This window comes from Vulpes vulpes, chromosome 14 (genome assembly GCF_048418805.1).
Source record: "Vulpes vulpes isolate BD-2025 chromosome 14, VulVul3, whole genome shotgun sequence".
NCBI classification, from domain to species: domain Eukaryota; kingdom Metazoa; phylum Chordata; class Mammalia; order Carnivora; family Canidae; genus Vulpes; species Vulpes vulpes.
This window is the reverse complement of record NC_132793.1, coordinates 15431453-15454103: the sequence shown is the minus strand read 5'-3', so window position 1 is coordinate 15454103 and position 22651 is coordinate 15431453. Positions and strand designations below refer to the sequence as shown.

The 22651-nt window shown below is 50.8% G+C and overlaps 1 protein-coding gene across 2 annotated transcripts in view; it reads right to left on the bottom strand.

Moving 5' to 3' along the window:
• Positions 1-21919, bottom strand: part of RIMS4 (regulating synaptic membrane exocytosis 4) — a 63291-nt gene extending 41372 nt beyond the window's left edge. Inside the window, exon 1 of one of the 2 annotated variants that reach the window (XM_072735755.1) lies at positions 21660-21919. In XM_072735755.1, the coding sequence (XP_072591856.1) occupies positions 21660-21756 (97 nt within the window). In that variant the 5' untranslated portion in view covers positions 21757-21919. The remainder of the gene's footprint in view (positions 1-21659) is intronic. The other variant, XM_072735754.1, reaches the window with a different exon arrangement.
• Positions 21920-22651: the final 732 nt, after the last annotated feature.

Genomic DNA, 22651 nt, shown 5'->3' with positions numbered 1-22651 from the left:
CTCTGGCCCTGAAACTAAGCATGTTTTAAACATTTGCAGCAAAAGCAAGAATTGTCAAGAGTTGTCCAAAGAGGCAGGAGAAGAACATGGGCTCCTATAAGATCAGCTGAAACAACTGCTACTATTTAATGTCAAGAGCCTCCTGGGACTGAGTCACCTGTAGATTTGTTTTATCTCACTTAAACCTCGTCTGAACCCTGTGAGATGATTGTTATTATGCCCCTTTTACAAATGAGGAAACTGAAGCACAAAAAGGTTAAGTGACTTGCCCAAGACCACGCAGCTGGTTTTTTGACAAAGCTAGAATCTACCCCCAGATCTGGCTGACCTGAGACCTCAGTCTCTATTCCACACGGTCTTCTTCTGGTTTCTCCAACTGCACCCCTTCATAATCCCAGAGAGGGCAAGAAACTTGCTCGAGGTCTCACAGCTCAGCACATGCAGAGCTGGGACTGTGCTGTCCAATATGGCAGCCACTGTCTACATGGGACCAGTTAAATTAATTAAAGTTTTTAACAATGAAGACTTTGGTTCCTCAGCTGTACTAACCACACAGCAAGTGCTGAAACAGCCACATGTGGCCAGTGCCAACCGCTTGGGTAATACAGACAGAGAACATTTCCATCATCACATTTCTATTGGACAGCATGAGTCTACAGCTCAGCCTCCTGACTCTTGACCCAGCATCTTCCCACGGTCAGAGGCTACTAGAAATGAGATCTGCCTGATGAATGAAGTGGATGGACAGGGAGGCAGGAGCAGGGCAGCTGAAGTCATACAAGAAAGCAAGTGAGCTCAGAGAAAGGCTCATAGGAGGGAAACTTAGATCGGCACCTAATATGGGATAAAAGACACGTGAGCCACTGGCTTGAGATCCACCTCACCAGGCAGCAAACATGCCTGTATGTCTATCATGGGCACCCTCTTCTAACTACAATGCTTCTCATTCCTGCATTGATGTCTGTGATTCCTCACCAGGAGATGGGGCCTTTCGTCCAGTGGAGAGAGGTCAGGCTGAATGGCAGCCCCCTGGGAATGAGAACTCAGTGCTCGAAAATCCTGCCACCTTTCCAGGACAGTGAGGAGGCCGAGAGCAGGGGGCATTCTGCAGCCAGCCAGGGCCAGCCTTGGACCCAACAAATGCGGTCAGCCCTGGACTCAGGGAAGCCATGCTGTGGGCACCAGACAGTGACTCAGGGTTGGGTGGGGGCTGCGGACAGTGGACAAGGTATCGGCTGCACCCGCAGCTGCCAGAACAGATCTGAAGACCCTAACCACGCTCAGGCTGCAAACCCAACTCAGCAGAGCCAGTTGAGCAGCCAAATCCTACACTTCTCCCCAAGGACTCCTTTATGCCTACAAGATGCTCAAAGGCACCATAACTATATTTTCCCAGTGGAATATCATGGAGGAAGAGAATAAAGGACCATACAGCTATCCCTAAACTGCCCAGGACCAAGGAAATCATGGGGGCTAAAGTAGGGGTGGGGGTGGGGCTTAATCTTGTGCATAATGGTCCTTCCTTCCCTTCTTCCCTCCCAGAGGGACTGAAGCAAAAGCCTGCTGATGGTAGGAGCAAAGAAAAGAATTAGTAGAAGACACCAATTAAATTCCCTTCCCAACTCTTATCAACAGAGGAACTCCTCCAACCCTCAGAGCTTCATCTTCCCATCCATAAAAGGTGCGTGATTTTACCACCTGCTCCAGCAACTTTAAGGTTCAAATGATACTGACAATACCGATGACCACTGCCAGTGAAAGAGAACTTTTTCACGGTGTACCACGTCACCTGCAGTAGTGCTGGGCACACATCAAGCACTCAATAAAAACCTCTAAATATCTGCTGAATGTAAATGTCTCATATAACAGTGTAACAGTGGTAGTAACAATAATTGTTATAATTATGAAATCGGTGCCTGACTCCTACCCTGAGCCCAAATCACACACTACTCAATCCTTCCAATGACCTGATACTATTATCATGCCCATTTAAGGGATGAGGACACTGAGACACAGAGAGACTCATTTGTTTAAGGGCACAACCAGGAGGGCAGGACAAAAAAAGGGGGAGGAGGTTTAAATGCAGGTCTCTCTGAATTTAAAATCTATATGGTTTCTGCTTCTCAAATTAAATAAGTAATTTTGTAGACAACAAAGGGCTGTGCAAATTTGATTTTCAGCATCATTATTGTATTAGGATTAATGGTGAAGGTGACTCTGAGCACAAAGGAAAGACTTTCTGCAGTTGAGCTGTCAGCAGAAGGAAATGCCCTGAGAGATTCAGCTTGTCCCTCACCGTCATCCAAGGGAGACTGGACAGAGGACCAAAGCAGGTCCCCAGATGGACACTGGATCAGTACAGCAAATCCCAAGCGTGCTCCACCATCAGAATCATGTGGAGAAATAGATTTCTGGGTCCCACATGAGTAATCTGGGTTGGAGCTCCAGACCCTGGTATCAGATAGGAAGGCATGTGCTCAGCAGGCTAGGAATCACTGGACTAGTGAAATGCTGAGCACCCTCCTTATCCAAGACGTGAGATTCTAGAAGCCATATAAGCCACCAAAGGAAGCTAGAGCGTGCCCTCAAGAGGCACACAATCACTGAAAAACAACAAAGCCGCACACTCATGGCCCCGGAGACCCCTCCTCCCAGGCCACCTCCTCTCTGGGGTTCCTGTCTCCTCCTGCCTTCTTTCACCTCCAGCATCCCATCCTCCAGGATGCCTCTCACCCCTCCCAGAGCTGGGAACCCCTCTTTGGGCTTCCACAATGACAAGGTCTCATTTGCAGAAATCTATGTCTAGGTCTACCCCGCCACTCCAGGCTGTGACACAGCTGGGGCCTCACTTTAATCCATGCGCTCAGCACCCAGGGCCTGGCCCAGCCTCGATGTTCACTCGACACCTGCCAAGAGGTACTTGCGCTGCTCCATGAAGGATGGGCAGAGGAGGCAGGCAGGAAAGCCACCGCTGCAGGAAGGAAGTAATCCAGGTCACCAGGTTGGGAGGAAACAGAACCTACAAATTCTCCCTGCCACTGTTCAGAATCGGCCTGCGCTATTTATAGCTCACAAGCCTTCTGCTTCTCGCATTTAAATGCGGGGCCAGGCATGGAATAAAATCCTGGCTAAGTCTGTCAGTTTCCAATTTATTTATTTATTTATCTTTTACAAGAACAAGAGCAAAAAGCAGGAACAGAAATGAGCTGTGGCCCTTCAGGTGAGCCGCCTTGTGCCGTCCCTGGGCCTGCCTTGGCCAGGCTGTAGTCTCTATGGACAAATCATACACAATTCGAGACCTGATCCTAGAAATCAGAGCATCCCTGTGGAGACCAGCCTGTGAAGGTCCTTTTAAGGTGATTTTTAAATAGTGGCTTCAGTTTACAAAACAGTATCACAGCATGACCCTGCCTTGGTTTAAACACTACACACCCATGCACACACATATACACACATACACACAACTGGAGGGAAACAGCCCCAGTGGTTAAGCATTCTGCTTTTGGATGATAGAATCAGAGTCGTTTTTATTTTCTTTTTGGGTGTTTTCTCTGCATTTTCTCAAAATCTCCACCATGGGCACCCACAGCAGATACTCCGAAGAAAACTGGCTTTGCTGTTTGCTAGGTTGTGACCTTGGAGGAGTTCAGGAATGGCAATAGGACTGGACAGGATTGAGGACTGTACAAGGGAATGTGCGTGAAATCTTAGCACAGCATCTGGAACATGGTACGTGCTCAGGAAATGTCAGCTAGTACAACTGTACAAGTGTTTGTGACTAGTGAAAGCATAATGTTGTTTTAAAAAATTAAAGTGATAAGCGGTGACTTTACCACTCCCAGCATACCAGGAGCCCAGTAAAGGGACTGGGCCACTGCCTGGGAGGGTTCAGAGGCCTGGGTCCCAGATCCATCCTGGCCAAAAACACAGCATATCACTCTCTAAAACTCACTTTCCCACCTTTGCAAAGGATGGCGGTAGGGGTGGGCAGGACATCTCTCTTGTCCCTCGCAGCAAGGCCCCAGTAAGTCTGAATAGGAGAGAAGAGTTCTACTCTCCGAGATGGGCCCCAGGCACTAGAGCCTTTCCCAACCATCCACCTGTTTCCTGCCCCACCTCCTCTTGAAGCACTTACCTCACCCCCACAGGACATCAATAAACCACAGGGAGCTCCTCCCTGACCACACAGCCTGATAAACAGCTTCTCATACTTCAGGGCCACACTCAGCACCCCCTGCTCAATGGGGTCACCCAGTTATCTGCTCTGCTCATCTTTTCTCTTCTACTGGGGGAGGCCCCCGTCCTACCTTCAAGTACCTAGCACACTGGAGCAGGGGTCAGAAGATACGTTGACTGCATCAACAATGCTTTTTTTTTTTTTTTTAGGATTTTATTTATTCATTCATGAGACACACACACAGAGAGAGAGAGAGAGAGAGAGAGAGAGAGAGAGAGGCAGAGACACAGGCAGAGGGAGAAGCAGCCTCCATGCAGACAGCCCTACGTGGGACTCGATCCCGGGTCTCCAGGATCACACCCTGGGCCGAAGGCAGGGACTAAACCGCTGAGCCACCCAGGGATCCCTCAACAATGTTTTTTTAAAAAGAAAATGATAAAGGGCTGTGCACAGCAGTGGTTAGGCTCACAGCCTCACATGCCAGGCAAGCTTGCTTGATCTTCCTGCTGAATGACCTTGGGCCAAAGACAAGCATTGCTCTCTGAGCCTCAGTTTCCTCATCAGTACAATGGGCATGACATTTCTACCACCTTCATATGTGGAGGTTTCAACAGGAGAGTCCAGGTGAAGTGCTCAGAGCACCTAGCATGTGTGAAACAAAAATAAACATTCGTTATCATAGGGGGGATGATGATTAAAAATGTAAAATGACATCATGATCCCAGAGCATCAGCCCTTTCCCTCTGGTCTTGCCCATGGCCCCTCTCTGGTTCAGGTTCATGGGGCCCTGTGGAATACTGGACAAGCTGCTACTTGCACAAAGGTGCCAACTTTGGGGCACCGGGGCAGAAATACAGCCTGTGTTCCCGAGCTGGCACTGGAGAAGAGGGGCCTTTTTCTAATCCATCCTACAGGAGGTACCAGTCATTTCTTTACTCAATCACCCAGGGTGGGTGTCTGCATAAAGGTGCCACACAAGCCACGTGTACCAAATGGGACCTTGAGAAGGGCCATCCCTGGGCTGTTCTTGCTCTCAGTTCAGAGAATGGCACTAAGGCAGCCCACCCGCCGCCCCCCATATTGTGGGGCCTTGGACAAGAGTAGAGGCCCTCATACTTACTCTAAATATTTAAAAGTTACAAAATTAGGCTATTGAATAAAATATGTTCTATCCTTTTATCCTGACAAATATACCTACATAAGGGTATGAAGGCCAGCACAGGTTCCAATTTAGAATCCACAGTGTTCCGTGGCTGAATATGGAGTGAGGAGGGAGCAGGTCCTCAGCTGCAGCCTGCCTCCCCTTCATTCCCACCCTCCTCCTATAACAGGCCCACTTTGCATATCTGTGTTCTGTTCTCACCTCCACAAACAGCCACTCTGGACCACTTACGGGGACACCAGCAACGGGCAGAGTCTATACTCAAATGGATGGACCTGAGGAAGGGTCGGGACACCGGGGTGGCTCAGTGGTTGACTGTCTGCCTTTGGCTCAGAGCATGATCTGAGGTTCTGGGATCAAGTCCCACATCAGGCTCCCTGCAGGGAGTCTGCTTCTCCCTCTTCCTATGTCTCTGCCTCTCTCTCTGTGTCTCTCATGAATAAATGAAAGAAAGAGAAAGAGAGAAAGAGAGGAAAGAAAAAAAAAAGAAAAGAAAAGAAAAGAAAAGAAAAGAAAAGAAAGGAAAGAAAGAAAGAAAGAAAGAAAGAAAGAAAGAAAAAATAAATTCTAGGATCCCACATACATAGAACATGGCCTAGAGAGAGGGGTCCAGGTGAGTATATCCCTTCATCCACAGATTCCTCACCCAGTGAGAAGGGCCAGAGAACTGCCCAGTAATGCTGCAGGCCCCCAGTCAGGGCCCTTCTGGCCAGGTGTAAGCAGGCCACAGGCCCACAGCTCTACCAGCAGCCAGGTCTGCCATTCACCACACAGGTATGAGAAACCTTGCCACAGATTGATGTTCCATTCTTTCGGGGACTATGGCCTGATTTTTACCAAACCCTTTCAAAAGTCAACAAATTTGCAGACTACTTGGGGGTAAGGTGAACCTGAGGCTTCTCTCACCTTTTTTCCCTGGCAAGGCCCAGATTTAGGGGTTTAAATTTCTGGGGCAGCCCTGGGTGTCTGTAGGCCCAGTCCCACTCTGACCCCTTTCTGGGCCTGGAGACATACAGATCCTAAGTCCCAATTCCTGGTTGGAGGCTGGGGTTTCAGACAACCCTTTAAGTCCAACCTTTACCTGGAACAGTGGTTTTCCTTTATTTTTTTCATTTTCTTTCTTTCTTTCTTTTTTTTTTTTTTTAAAGACACAGACATTCACCTCTGGAGAGAAATTATAGGTTTCAAGAGTTCTTGACAAAGAGCTTCATTCCAGAAATGTAAAGCCCGCATTTTAAATTTGGTTCTTATTCACTGCTGGGAAGTATCAGAATGAAGATTACAAATTTAATAATGTAACACGGCAGGAATTGGCCCAGCCTCGTCTCCAGGAGAGTAATTTGTTTCTTCCTTCAAACCAGCACTTCCCAGCCTCCCAGCATCACCAGACCAGCCTGGTGACACACTCCTGACTTTTTCGTGTCTTGCGCACTAGCCCACGCAGCCAGCCCAGACACCAGAAGATCATCATTGCCAGTCTGAGGATTCAACGCTGGAATGGTCAGATCCATTTGGGGAGAGTTGTTATAACCAAAAGGAGCCATCCTTGTGCCTTTTGGCTCTATTCTTCCCACTTGCAGCCAGAGAAGTCTTTGCAAACTGCAATTTGAGTCTGTGGCTTCCCTGTTAAAAACCCAGCAGGAGCTCAACTGTCCATAAGCTCAAGTCCAGGATTCTTGACCTAAAAGATCTAGTACGATCCAGTCCTGATACTTTGCCAACTACGTGCTCCCTTCCTGAGCTTTCAAAACACCATGTGCCTTTCCTACCACAGGGCCTTTGCACAGCTGTCAATAATAACATGAGCTAATATTTACAGAGCACTAACTATGTGTCAAGCATTATGCTAACAGCTTGACAAGCATCCTCTCATTAATTTTCATTCCTGTCCTGTGAAGTAGGTGGCATAGTCAAGTGGTTAAACTCAGACTTTGGCACACAGCTAGGTTTGAATCCTGCCTCTGACTACCAGCAGTGTGATCTTGGGCAATACACTCCATCTCTCTGTACCTGTTTCCTCATCTATAAAACAGGCATAGTGATAGTATCCACCTCACAGAGTGGTTGTGAGGCTCAAATAAATTAATGTAGGTGAAATGTCCAAACGTGATGGGCACCATGTGTTAATCATCACTATACTGTCCCCATTTTACAGAGAGGAGGAGAAGCAGCACGTGATTAAATTACACTGTCAAGTTCACACAACTACCAGTGAGAGTGTGGTCTTCAGACTCTGAAGCCCTCAATTTTCACTATGACACATCCATCATAGAAAATGCAGGAAATACAAAAAAAAAAAAAAAAAAAGCACTAACTAGAAAGCAAACACTACCCACAAATCTGCCACGTAGAAGCAATTACAGTTAATATCTCCCTTTATGTGCATGTGTTAACAGGGATATAAGAGAAAAGAGGAGACAGCCATATAGATTGAGAAACTCCAGGATTTAACCCCCCACTCCCACAACTGACTCCCAAGTCTGTCCTCTCAGCATATGGCATCCTATCTCACTCCCACCTCCCCTACTTGGCCAACTCATCTACTCATCCCTTAGGTCTCAGCTTAGCCATCTCCACCCCTTCTCCTCCCAACCAGGACAGGTCGGTTCTCCCAGCTACAGTCTTTCCTGGCACCCTTCTTCTCTTGTATGGCACTTATCACAGTAGTGATCAAATTACTAATTGTTCCTTTTGGTAATCTAAAGCCTAACCCGTCCCAGCATCAGACTGTAAACTCCACGAGACCAGCAAAGACCGGGGATTTCTTAGGTCATCACCACCTAGGACAGGGCCTGGCCCTATGCAACTACTAGTGGAAGAAAAGAAGTGGAGTTGGTAGGGAGCATAGGAGGGAAGGAGGGGTTTGGGATTCAGCTCCACCTTTCCCAAATCAATGCTTCTCAGGTGGGATGCAGACAGGGAATCACACAGTCCTTAATCTGGAGGGGTTCTCAGTGTGGCAGTGGGAACATGAAAGAAGCCACACTTTCAAATACTGGTGAGAGGGAAGAGTGAAGTGCCAGTGATTGCCAAGGAGGAGTGATCTACTCCGTGTGAGAGAAAAGAGGTATGCTTCCTGGAGGCAGTGGCATTAGAGCCTTAGAGGAGGGGGAGGGCATCCCAGAAAAGGGAACTGCTGAAGCAGAGGCAGGAAGGTAGACAATGCAAACAAAACTGCCAAGACTAGAGGAGCCAATTTTTGCCTAAAAGTAACAAATGGCTGGAAAATCTAGAAATATGAAATTAAATAATGTAGCCCTACCCAAAAATGTGATTTCCTTTTCATCCTGCCACCTTCTTTCTAGTACACTCTCCAAAAGCCATGCCCCTGAGTTGGCATGAGTGATGCTGGTGGTGCCCTGTCCTGTATCCCTCCATCTTTACTACTGTCAGTGACCACTGGTCTGACCTCCTGATGCCAGCAACTATAATTCCTGGCCTGAGAGCTGCCTCCTGGTAGCAGGCTAGAAATACTGCAACAAATACTCCCTAGCCCAGCCCCGATGGCCCTCCACCAACAACCAACAGGAACTGGAGTATAAAAACCCCAGCTCCCTCACTCCTGGGTGGGATAATCAAGGTGCATGTTCTACTCTAGGGTTCTGCTAACTACCGCCCAAGAGTTAAAGTGGCTCACAGCTTATTGTTGTAAAGTTTTATTAGAACACAGCCTCACCCATCCATTTACATATCCTCTGTGGCTGCTTTGAAGCTCCAACTGCATAACTGAGTAGTGGTGAGACCCTAAGGTCCACAAAGATTAAAATATCCACTGTCTGGCCCTTTACTCAGAAGCCCCCAGCAAGACTCAACTCCACTTGCTCTCGGTCAGGGGTAACTTGGCTGACAACATACTGTTCCCTCACTCCATTCTCTCGACTCACTTTCTCTCATGCCTCTCCTGCAGTTTAATCCATCCACTTCATGAACCACACAAACCATGTACAATTGCTTTGTGACTGTTCTGACTCCTAAAAGTGGCAATTTCATGTGGCCCACCCAAATACTTTACTCAAAGCCTTGTTTCAGGACCTGCTTCTGGGGGAACCCAAACCTGGTCAGCAGGGTAAATGTCACTGTGTCCATTTGACAGGCCCTACTTTAGATGATTCCCCATACACAAACTGCAGAGGTCATCTCTGGTTCTGAACTCCCCACCGCACCCAGTCAAAGCCATCCCAAGTCTTTACAGTATTATTAGAATACTTGCAGGGTTACCTGTGGCTTACAGCCATGGACTTGTTTGTCCAAAGAGAAAAGCAAGGCTCAAGAGGAGAATGACTTGCCCATGGCCACTCAACCGGAAAACTGGGAGATATGGGGTCTCAAATCCAGTTTTCTTATGACAATTCCAGGGTTCATTCCACAACAAATCAGCTACCCCTTCACCTGTTCCTTCTGGCAGCCTGTTAGGGCCCTTGCCCACCTGTCTGGAAACAGCCAATTTTCCATGAGGATTGGGTGAGATCAAACAGTCAAAAATATTCTGTCAAACACAAAGGGCTTGAACATCAAGACAGACACCCTTCAAAAGCATACTTAGAAGCCCACTAAGCAGCATAAACTATACAAACATATTCCCAACAAAAAAATGAAATACAGTAGAGAATAGAGAATGTTGGGAAAGACCACAAGTGTTGGAGTCAGAACTGGATTTGAAGCCTTGTGCTACAGTTAGTTCCCTAGCTGTGTGACTGTGGCCAAGTCAAGGATCCATCCAGATACTTGATTCCTCCAGCCCACCTACTGCAATGATCACATACACCTTGTGGGACTGTAGAGAGGGTGACCACAATTAGGGGTAGACACTGCTCAGCCAGAAGTTCCCAGGCCAGCCAGATTCCCTTTACCAAGCAGGATACCCATTCCATAGCTGCTGTGAGTAGCTGCAGGTCCTGGCTCACAGGTGCCCCTTCTTTGGAGAATTTCTCTTAGCTGATGGCAGCTCCCTTGCCCCCAAAGTTTTGTTCTGACCTTTGGGACCACCCATAGCCAATGACTTACACAGGAGTACAGGAGGCTAGTCAATCCTGCAACGCCATCCGCTCCCAAGAGCTTTCCCCGAATCAGGCTGAGGCTAGGCTGTGGCTGACTACCCACCTTTACCTGCTTGTTTTCCTGCATCTCTCTCATAGGCTTCCCCTGAGAGTACCACACAGCACATCACCTGCACCAGAGCCCACGTCTCAGGCTGAGACAGCAGCGATAAGAGGGAAGAGTACTTCCCTCTCCTGTATTCTTTTCTGCTTGAAGACTCCTGAGAGGAGCTTGAGAATACTCCTTATGCTCATTCCTACCGAGTTAGCGGCACCCACCTGATTCCCAAAAGGGCCAGGGTCCCTTTCCCAGAACTCAGCACACCCAAGAGACGCTGGGCAAAAGTGGCAGATTCCTGGGGCCAGATGGCTTGGTGATGAGTTGGCCTGGGGCTGGGCGGGCCCCAGAGGCACCTGGTCCAGTCTTGGTGTTGGGCCCAGGCAGATGAAAAGATGGTTCTTGGGACATTTGCTGAGGAACTAATTAATTTCAATTACAGGCCCCAGTTAGGGACACAGGCTCCCACCCACTCCCCAGGCGGTTCCAGGCAGCATTTCCCAGGGACACCAAGTACTGGAGATTCAGGGTGAAGTCTTAAAGCTTCAGGTGCCGATATGGTCCAGGATGGTCACTTGGGGTCCCTCATGGGAGAGGTAAAGGCTCTGGCTGGGAATCCAGAAACATCAGTTCTATTCCTGGCTTTGTCACAGATCTGCTGTGAGCCTTTGGGCAAACCATGCAATCCCTCTCTGGATCTTGAATGAAGATGAGCAGATGACCTCAGATGGACTCCCAGCTTGGAGGCTCTGAGACAGCAATACCTAACATTCTTGATACACTTTTACTGTGTGTGGGCTCTCTACAAAGCACTTTACAAATATTTACTCACTTAATCCTCATGATACCTCCAGGGCAGGGAGGGGCTATTATTCACCCACTTTAGAGTCATGAAAACTGAAGATCAGAGAAGTTACTAACTGGCTCAAGGACATACAGCCAATAAGCAGCAAAGCCAGTGTTCAAACCCAGGCCATCTGACTGCAGTCTGTATCATAACCATCACCAAGCTATACTGCCTAATCTAATCTGACTACTCTCAAACCTGCACAGTGGCTGGCACAGAGCTAACCACCACCAGAAGTGCCTAATAAGAATTTGGTGACTGGAAAATAAAGAAAAAGCCACGGGCCTAAAAGACAATAAAAATGGTGGTGTTGGGAATAGGCCTGGGTGGCTGAGGTAGGAGGGAGGTTGGTGCTTCCTTGAGCATCCACTGGTGCAGTCTGACCTGTTTACTATAACATATCATCAGTAACAGCAGAAAGAACTGGAAACAGTGTTTGTCCCAGGGAGGGCATGGGATTCAGAAGACAGAGGTGCCTGGGATGCTTTTCACTAGATACTTTTCATGCTTTTAACATGTTATACAACTGCATTTATTACCTACTCCAAATAGCACTTAATCTTTTCAAAAGTATTCAATGACCAATCAGCCAATAGCCAGAGAGAAACCATGGCAGGAGGGGGACACCCTGGAGACAAAAATGACCACAGAGGGGCTACAGCCGAGTGGGGGAGGAATCCAAAGGAGGAGATGGGGGGCCTGGATAAGTGTCCTGTTTTCTGGGAGACTCTTGTTGTATGTAATAAACAAGCCCACCAGACCCTCTCTCTGCACATGGGAATTCTGAGGCCCAAAAGACAAAGGGAAGCGGCCAGAGAAGACACTGAAATTCAACAGCTGAAAGGAGACCCCTTCTGGCCCCTCATACAGCTTCTTGGGCTCCACTAGGCACACAGTGAACACCAGCCATCCAGACCAGAGGCATGAGTCCCAACCCCAGGTGTGTGCTCCCACCATCTGCCCATCCTGCACCTGGGATGCAGGAACGGCAGCAGCTTTCATTTCCTGGATGCCCCACGGGTAGTAAACACATTATCTCTAATTCTCACAAGGTGGCAGTTATTCATTCCATCTTGCAAAGGATGAGGATGAGCAGAACAATTACATATTATAGTCAAAAGACTCAGCTGGGAGGCACCTGGGTGGCTCAGTGGGTTAAGCATCTGCCTTTAGCTCAGGTCATGATCTCAGGGTCCTGGGATCAAGTCTGGTGGCATCAGGCTCCCTGCTCAGGGGGGAGCCTGCTTCTCCTCCTCCCCCTGCTTATGATCTCTGTCAAATAAATAAATAAATAAAATCTTAAAAAGAGAGAGAGAGAGAGAGAGAGAGAGAGACTCAGCAGGTACAGGGCAAAGACTTAAACCCAAAGCCTGTGCTCTTTTATGACCCTGAGCCACCCTCTTAGAAAGTGTTTCCCATGAGTTTAGGACAAGTCCCACCTAGAAACTATTTGTAAATGCCTTTATCGTCAGACTTAGAGTTTCATGGGACTGGGGTGGGAGGAAATCTTAACACAAGGTTGCCCCCCACACACCTCCAACCCGAGTTAAATCTCAACCTTCTCTAGAAAATTATCAGTGACCCTTTTCTTAGAAACATCTAAATTAACTGACTCAGTAAATTCCCTTGGTAGCATTTCCCAGCATTTTGCCCCTTTACATCGATGATTCTTTTGATTTACTTCTTCCCAGCAGAGGCTTGTCCTCAAATGAACCTCCCGGTTTTAAGACATAGCCCTGCCTGCCTTTCTCCAATTCAGGAAAGGGACTGTGTCCTGTTCCCTCTGGTAAAGGTGCTAGACTTGAACCTCTCAGAATCCCCAGAACTGAGCCTGATACCCCACAAAAGGATATTAAGGCCTGATGTGTTATTCATGTCGACTAATTTATCATTTATATAGATGACTTCCAAAAGGATTTATGGGGTCCCAGACATTAAGCCCGGTACAAAGCAGGGCAGCATGTGAGGCTCATTTGATATAACACCATGTCCTGGTGACAAGAATGCCTGATGACTATTCCCAGCTTCTGATTTTGGTACCCAATGTCCCAGCAGCTAAGACGCAGGTAGCCAGGAGACATCCTAGGTTCAGAAAAACACTTCAGTTCTCTCTAGCTTTCTTCTCTAACCCAATGGTTCTCAAGGTAGGGTCCCTGGACCAACAGCACTGGGATCAGCATCACCTGGGAACTTATTAGAAAGAAGATGCTGGGATCCCTGGGTGGCGCAGCAGTTTAGCGCCTGCCTTTGGCTCAGGGCGCGATCCTGGAGACCCGGGATCGAATCCCACGTTGGGCTCCCGGTGCATGGAGCCTGCTTCTCCCTCTGCCTGTTGTCTCTGCCTCTGTCTCTCTCTCTATCATGAATAAAAATTTTTTTAAAAAATTAAAAAAAAAAAGAAAGAAGATGCTCAGCGTCTACTCCAAACTGAATGAGACACACCAGGGTGGCAACCTAGCAATCTGTGTTTTAACAAGACCCTTAAGTGATTCTGACCCACTGAAGCTGATGGGACAACCACAATTACAGCAACTACCCCCTAACTGAGCATCTACTATATGCTCAACATGGAACACACGATCTCATTCATCCCTGTAACCAAGGAAACCATGCCACGTGCCCTGCTCTGGAATAGGTGCGTTCTGTGCATCACGTCATGTATTCTTCATAATAACCCTTTGAAGAATGCTCCCCGGTTATACAGATGCGGAAATCGAGCCCCAGAGGGTTGAAGCCACTAGCCCAAAGTCACACAACTTGGAAGTGGCAGAAGCAGGATGAGAATTCAGGTCTGTTGGATTCCAAAGCCATGTTCTTTCTGTCCCACAACAGAAGCTCCCTGAGGTCTTTTACAGCTACGTCAGCCTGAGGAGCTATAAAGCTGGGTCAGGCAAGATTCAAGAAGTAGAGATGGGGGGAGGGGTGCAGAAAGAGCCCTGCCCAGACTACAGCATGACAGGAAGCCACAAGATGCATTTAAAGGCACAGCCAAAAATAAAAAATAAAATAAATAAAATAAAGGCACAGCCACCTATGTCTAAGGAACAAAAAAGACAGGGATTCAGGAGGTATGAGTTCTCGGCTTCTCTCTGACTTTACACAGCTGGGGAGGCCTTTACTTTTCCCACTTTAGAACTTGCCTTCCCCCACCTGATACTCCTCATTGTCTGCAAGGTTGAGTGATCTGTCCCCAACTTACATCTCTGAGCTTATCTCCCTTCACCCATTCTCTCTAACCACACTGGTCTGCTTTCTGTTCCATAAACACCAAAACTCACACTGACCTCAGGGCCTTTGCACCAGCAGTTCCCTCTGCCTGGATCACACTACCTTCTCATATTCCCTCGGCTGACTCTTGGTCATTTAGGCCTCAACCCCAATGTCACCTCCTCAGTGAGCCTTCCCTGAGTACCTTACTTGTTGTTATCTGCTATCCCATCAGTTTTATTTTCATTTCACTTGACACAATCTGAAATTACTTATTTTTTTAATTGCTTCCCTGTTTATTATCTGCCTCCCCCATCACAGAACATAATCCCATGAGACAGAGACTATATCTGCCTTGTTCCCCAATATAGCCTCAGCACCTAGAATACTGTGTGGCACTGAGCAGCTAATTAAATATTAGTTGAATAAGTAAATACCAAAGAAGAAAACCTGGACTCAGAGGCCAGAGCCCTAGATCCTTAACACGTGACCTTGGCAAACTGTTGCCTCTCTGAGCCTCAGTTCCCCTCCCTGCCTAACAAGGGGAATGGACAAGATGCTCTCCACGGGTCCTTCACAGACTGGCAATCTTGGGAAGCCAGGCCTGGAACTCGCCCAGTGGGTCCGTCCAGAAGAGGCAGCCAGCCAGGGTCCCCGCAGCAGCTGCCCCCTCCTCACCCCCACCGGTGTCCCTGCCCAGGCACGCAGTCATCTCACTCCCCCATCACAGAAACTGTTAATGAAGTGCCCACTGCTAAATGCAGTTACAATTACGGGGGCTAAGAATAAGGCGCTGACATCAGCCACGTCAGTTTCCGAGTGAATCAGAAAGGGAGGAGGGAGGAAGGAGAAAAGGGGAGGGGGGATGGCGCTCTGGAGCTGTCAAGTGGAAATAGCACAGCGTTAAATATAATCCAGCACTGGCCTACATCGGTCTGGAGAGGCAGGTGATGGCTCGGCCCCCAGGGCCAGGGCAGACAACTGGATTCTTCAAGGAGGCCAGGCAGCCCCATGATGAGGATCATCCAGGAAATGATGGCCAGGAAGGCAATCTAGCAGGCTGGGGTCGACTGGAGTGGACTGGCGGACCCTGGAGGGCCACAAGTGAATCTGGATGGGACCCCACATCCCAGCCTCTGGCACTTGCTGTTTTGTTAGCACAAGAACAGTCCCCAGGGCACACAGGTCCCTCTCCCACCTGGAATCTCATGTCATGCAAAGAGGCAGAGGGTGGCCTCTGGAGTCAAACACACCTCAGTCTGAATCACCACTGTGCAACCCAAGAAAGTCATTAAACTACTCCAAGCTGTCCGGCTTTTCCTCATCGGCAAAATGGGCATGTCTGCAACAGGAGCTACCCCTTCTGGTTGCTATAGGATTCAGTAAGATCATGGAAAGCGCAGAACACAGCCAAGCAAGACTTTCAATCATTTTATTTTTACCATCTTGAGAGATGCTCAGACAAGGATAATTAACCCTTTTTTCCAGAAAAGGAGACTGAGGCCCAGGAAGCTTAAAGGACTCGTCTGAGGCCCCAGAGCCACAGTGGCGGCCAATCCTCACCACATAGGATAAACGAGGGGAGAGAGGGGATTGCAATGTGGTTGCTCCAGGTGACTGGAGGTGAGGGGAACTGAGAGTAAGATAGTGGGATTGTGAGTAGCCCTGGAGAGGGTGGGGGCCATAGATTACAGTGCAGGACGTGTGTGTGCACCCTTGTGAACATATTCTCCAAAACTGGCACCTTTCCAACAATTCTTAAAAGAAATGTTGAAACGATGGTTGTTAATGGTTGTTAAGGCCGAAATGAAAAGACGTTAGACGAGGCAAAGTAAAAGCCCAGAGCCCCGGAGGGCAGGTCAGCTGACACGGAGGCGCTCACACTTCAGCTCTCCCGCACACCTCCGCCCCGCCCTCACTCAGCCTGCCAGGAGAACCGGCTCCGCGGGGGCCCAGGTGGGTGGGGAGGGAGGCAGAGCACCGCGCTCAAAGGAAGCCGATGTGCCTGGAGCCCTCCTTCCCACTTCCCACCAAACAGAACCAGACAGGCCTGCAACTGCAAACCCAAGGAAGCCAGAGCCAGGAGTCTGGCTGCTTGGGGACAGGGAAGGGAGGTGGGGGGTGGGGGCTGAGGGAGAGTGATTTAAGGAGAGAGCTCTAGAGGCATCCAAGCAAAGCTGTAGGGCAGTGATCTGGGTAGTGGAGGAAGGGGTGCATTGCCATGTACTCGATTTTTCTGAGATGCCTCTTTCAGGATAATTTGATTAAAATAAAGTAGTTTTGGTCCATACTTTCATCCAGCCCCACGACACGAACCATGGGAACACTGGCTCAATCCTTTACCATGCCTCGGTTATCCCAATTTAGAAGAGTTCTGCCCAACTTCCAAAGCTAAAGGAGATGACAGCACTTGGCAGTAAGTTGCGGGGCGGGGGGAGGGGGGGGGACAGGAAGTGGCCTGCCCTAGAAAAGCGGGTGGGAATGGAGGAATGGAGGCTTCAAAACCTCTGCCTCACACTTCAAGTGGACCTAATCCCAAAGGATATTCGAAGGCATCTTCCTCACCATCCCTCCCTTATGCACTCAGCCCCAGCCCCGCTCTGGGGCTGAAGTACTCGTTCCCACCCACCCTCTTAGCGCTGGAAGGACTAAAACAGCAGGACATTTTGTGTCTCTGAAAAAGCTCAGGTCAAATTTCAAGGACAAAAGTTAGCACTTGGTCTGGGAAAGAAAACTCTTGCCAAATGGAGTAAATTGGGGGTGGGGAGGGAGGGCCAGGGCTGGCATTCCAGGTGCCTTGGCTGGGGGCAAGAATTAGAGCTCTAATTCCCCCTGCTGGGATCTGTCTGCCAAGATATAGGCATCTCCACCCCACAATCCAGGAGAAGAAACTCAGACAACCCTCTCCATTTCCCTCTGTCCAAAAACAGAGGGAGTGGGCTTTGGTACTAGCTGGAGAGGGGGGATCCATCCACCGCACCGCCCCATCCACCAGATTTGGCCTGAGCGGAAGAGGGTGGTGCAGTGGAGAGCTCTGCAGCCCAGAGACGTGGCCCTAACCGCTATGAGAGGGACCGGTAGCCGGCCCGGTGTTGCCATGGCAACTTCCTCCTGTGCTGGATCGAAGCATCCTATGGGCAAATCAGAGCTGGCTGCTCCAGCTTCTCCGCCCTTCTCCCAGGCCAGGGAGAATTGGATGCTGAAACCTCTAGATCAGACTCAGGGACACCATCCTCAATTCCAGACCCTGATGGCAGCAACCCCCTTTTGGCATTAATTGGAAAGTGACGACACCCTTGCTCCCCAGCCATGCCCCAGTGTGTCGCGGCAGAGCTAGGACTACAGATGTGATGAAAAATAACTGTTAAGGAAGAACGGGGAAACAAGGAGTTGGACTGCTCCCACCCTCTTGTTCCACACACAAGTCCCCCAAATCCCCATCTTTAAACCACTGCCAAGAAAGAGGGCCCAACTCGGCCTTAATAGCCACAACAATGTAATAAAATTAGCTTATAGAAAGTATAAAAGCTAACATTTTGAGAATCCCACAGATTCTTTTTTTATAGTCATGCTCAGAAACAAGTCGTATTTGATAATTAGATAAATAGCTAACAGGTATGTGAGAGACTACCTGGTGCCAGATACTGTACTAAGTCCTTTGCAGGGCGCAAACAACATAATAAACAAAAGCATGGATGTTTCAGTCAGACTGCTCAAGTTCAAATCCTAACTCCCTCAGTTCCTGGCTGAGTGACCTTGAACGAATACTCTCTGTGCCTCAGAGTTCTTATCTGGAAATGGGGATGTTAAGATGTTCATTTTTTATAGAGTTGCTATGAGGAAAGAATTAATATATTTAAAGTACATAGGAGGATGCCTACTGGAAGGTAATCATTTTTAAAATGTGGACCCTATGTGGTCCATGCTATTATTTTCTTCCTCATCCGGATGAAAAAGCTGAGGTCATGTATCTAACTCTCCAAATACAAACTCAGTGCCACCAAGGCTGAGCAATGAAGATACCTACACAATAATGCCCCCAAGTCCGGGTCTCTCTAAAGCCCCAGCATCTTTGGAAAAGGGACAAAGACAGCATTTTTGGAAAAGCAGCATAAGACATGAGTTCAGTGTGTACACAGAGGAAGATGCTCCTTGGGAGGCATACTAGGAATTTACAATGACCAGTACCCTGAGCCTCAGGGTGGCTAGAACAGGATGGGGGAAAGGAGCAGCTTCCTATGCCCACAAAATGCCCAAGGCTCCCAAGCCCAATGCAGAAAAGTATTCTGGCCCAGTTAAGATTAATGAAATAGACCTCTCCGCACACAGTTTTTCAGGAAACCAGCTGAAGGGGCAGGTAAATCCTGCAGATGGATCTGGCTCGACCTGGGCGATGGACAAGATGCATTGCACAAAATTTGGAAGCAGCATCAAAGAGAGGGCACCTAGTTGAGCCAGAAGCCATCAGGGACACATCTCTGAGCCATAAGACTGCATGGCATCAATGGGCCAGGGGAGGGATCAGGGAAGTGTAAAGTGGAGCAAAGCCAGTTCTAGTAGCCCTCCTACTGAAGCAGTCTCTGTCCAGTATGTGACAGATTAGTCCAACTGCTTTTAGAAATTAGTTCAGCACGGTGCTGTTCTAAAAGAATAAATCCAAAAGGCTTTTTTTAGGAGAAAATTAATGACTTTGAGAAGAACGAGAGAAATTAAGCGCCAAGACAACGTTTCCTACTTCCGATTCTTACCAGACACTCATTAGTCTCCCGGAAATGAAATTTCACTGTCTCCCTCCCCCTCCCAACCTCAAAGCATCCCTTAAGATGAGCAGACCATGAACACGAGATGCCCAAACCAAACTCCTGGCTGTCAGCCATTCCCTAGGGACCCCTCACCTGGGAACCATTTTCTATACAGTGAGATTTGGCTTTTTAAAAAATTCTTTCGGACAGAAGGCTAGTAGTTTACTGGAAAGAGAACCGGAAACCTGATTGTAGTCTCAGCTCTGTGCCTGCCTCATTGGGTGACCTTGGGTTACACACACACACACACACACACTCACTCACCCACTTGAGGGCAAAAAAGGATCAGACAGGATGATTTCTGGGTCTCTTCCAAATACAAAACAAGAATTTGAAGAAACTTGCTGGAAAAAAACATCAGGTGAATCATTAAAAAAAAAAATCTCTAATATTACATGAAGTTCCCTATTCTGACTTAAGTGAAATCAGAACAAGTTGCTTGCAACCAGCAATGATAACCAAGACATCTGACCCACGACATGGAGCACCACTTGGGAGAAAAAACCTAACTGTCCCTGCCACTGTTCCTGCTCCTACAAACCCATGCTCCTGCTTCACCTGCCTCTTGAGACCTAAGTGGCCTGTTGAACTTCAGGAGAGTCCCTGACCATTAGGCAAAGGGTGGAAGAGTTAGCTCACCTATGCCCCACGAGCATAGTCCTCATGCTAACCTGATTTCCTCCAGTGGAGGCCACTGTGTTAGACAGCTTCTCTATTATTCTCACCTTGCTTTGTCCAGAGTAATGACCTCTCTCAGCTACATCGAGGGGGAAGCTCCTGATGCTCCGAGCCTCAGTTACTTTTTTCATAAAATGGTGATTCTGTAAAATGGCTCTGCAGTATCGTTACCATCTTTACCCCACCCTTAGCTCTAGGTCTGCCAGGAGTCTGCCTCACATACCCCCACACATTCACTTGGCCAACAAATTCTTCTGGAGAACCTTTCCCCCACCTGCCTCCTGCTCCAGCAGGAAGACGTGAGCACCTATTACCCACTGCTCCATCCCATGTCTCACCAGATAACTTGGAGACCAGATGAGGGTCCCTGAAGGCAGGGAGTCTTCAGCAGGACCCATAAACTCCCTAAAACTACAGACAAAATTTTGAGGACGATTCATATGTGTATTTTTTGCAGAGAGAGTCCAGGTTTTCATCAGGCTCTCAAAAGTGTCCATGAACCCATTCTGCCCCTCCCCATCACATACACCCCTCTCCTTTTTTGTCCTCCCACTGAACTCCAATACTCTCAGATGTTCAGCTTCTGTTACATCAGATTTTCAGAAAACACTTTTAACTGCATGCTCTGAGACACCATCATCCCATTTTACAGATGAGGATTCGAGGCTAGGGGTGACGTGACTTGCCCAAGGTCACGGCTAATAAGAGGAGCAAGACTGGAACCTGATTCTGACTCCCAATCTGGCACTCTTTGGGGAACTGTCACCCAAGCCCTCTAGCTACCCCACCTGTTGGTGACTCGCTTGCTCCCCGAAAAATACATATCTGGAGCCCTCATGTGCCCCCTGCCCGGTCCCAGGGCCCCAAAGAGCCCGCTTCCCGACATTTCCCCGCCCCTTGGGCTCCGGCGGAGGGAGGCTGCGCGCAGGCCCGGGAGCGCGAGGTTCGGGCCGCTGGCCGGTGGCCGGGTTCAGCCCACCCGAAGGGCTGCTCCAGGGACAGGAGCACCCAGGATCCGGGCCCATTCCGGGGTCGGGGGCGGGGGGGGCGGTGCGCGCAGGTGAGGAGTTGGCGCCGCCCAACGCCTCCCTCCGGGACCAGCTGGGAGGGGAAGGGAGGAAAGGCCGCACCCGGCCAGGGCCCCCGCGGGCCGCCCCAGTCGGACAGGAACGAGGGGTCCGGACCCCCAGCCTCTGGGGGAAGGGGAGGGAAGCCAGATGGGGACGCTCCAGGCCTTGGCGCAGGGCGGGGGTCTCGGGCTGGGAGCCTCTGGATGCAGGCAAGACAAAGATGGAGAGGCAGGGGGCGCGTCGGAGCCCCAGGGCGAGGCGGCCGAAGCCCCGGGGCTCGAGGTGTGGGCGCCACGAAGACTCGGAGAGGGTGGCGGGTCGGACCCGGGGCACGGCGGGGCACCCAGAGGCTCAGGTGAGCGAAGAGAGCTGGTCCGGACGCCCCCAGGGGCCCACCTGCGGGCACGGGGTGACGCGGAGCAGCTGGGGTCCCCGGAGGCGGCCGGAGCGGAGGCACCGCAAGCCCCAGGCCCTGGCCCCGCGGGTGGGGGCGTCCCCGGGCGGCGCCGGCGACCGGCAGGACAGGGCGGCCGCCTCCCGGGGCGCACCGGGTCGGGGGGCCTCCTGCCCTGGCTCCCGGGACCCCCGCCCCCCCGGGGCCGGGCACGGGCCGCGCGCTCACCCGCGTCCTCGTCGTCGAAGGAGTTCATGCACGGGAAGTAGATGGCGAGCGCCTCGAAGGAGGCGGACAGGCTGAGGCGGCTCTGCGAGCGCTCCATGCCCGCGCCGGCGCCCGGAGCCTCGGCCGCGGCGGCGGCGGCGGCGGCGGGCGGCTTGGGCAGCTTGGCCGCCCCATTCTTGACGCGGAGTACGGCGCGCGGCGTGGTGGCGGCGGCCCGGGCTAGGCCGGGGCTCCGCGGCGGGGCTGCGGGCGCGGCGGGGCCGGCGGGCGGCGGCGGGCCGGGGCGGGCGGCGCGCGGAGCCCGAGGCGCGCTGTGCTCCCGGCGGCGGCGGCGGCGGCGGCGGCGGCGGCGGCGGCGGCGGCGGCGGCGGCGGAGGTGGCGGCGCAGCGCTCTGGCCCGCGGCGCCCCCAGCCGGCCGCGCGGGGCGGGCTCGGAGCAGCCGCCGCAGCCAATCGGCGCCGCCCGGAGGAGGGGGCGCCGCGCGCGGGGGCGTGGGAGCCGCGAGGGCGCGGGTGGGGCCGCGCCTCGCCGCCCCCAGTCCAGCAGGTGTGCGCGCCCCGCGGGAGGAGCGGGCCGAGCGGGCGTGGGCCCCCGGCCCCGGGCCCCGGGCCTCCACCCCCGCCCCGCTCTGCCCCAACCCCGCACCCAGCCCCCAGGCTCGCCCCGGATGCGGGCGTCCAGCCACCGACCGAGACAGGCCTCACCCGGCGACACGGTCAGGCTCAGAGGAGACCCGCTCTCAGAGCGACCTGCGCGCAGCACTCAGCCTCCCGCACGGAGACCCTCAGATTCACGCATGAAGCCGCAGAGGAGCTCAAACCCGCTCCCACGCGAGTGCATTCGCTCTGCGAGGGGCACACAGACGTCCTCAGACCCACACACACACACACACACCCGCAGAGGTGCACCCACAGACTCGCTCACTCCTAGAGACATTTGCTGTATCCATCCACAGACACCCTCTGACAGTCTCCAAAGACCCACACAGGTA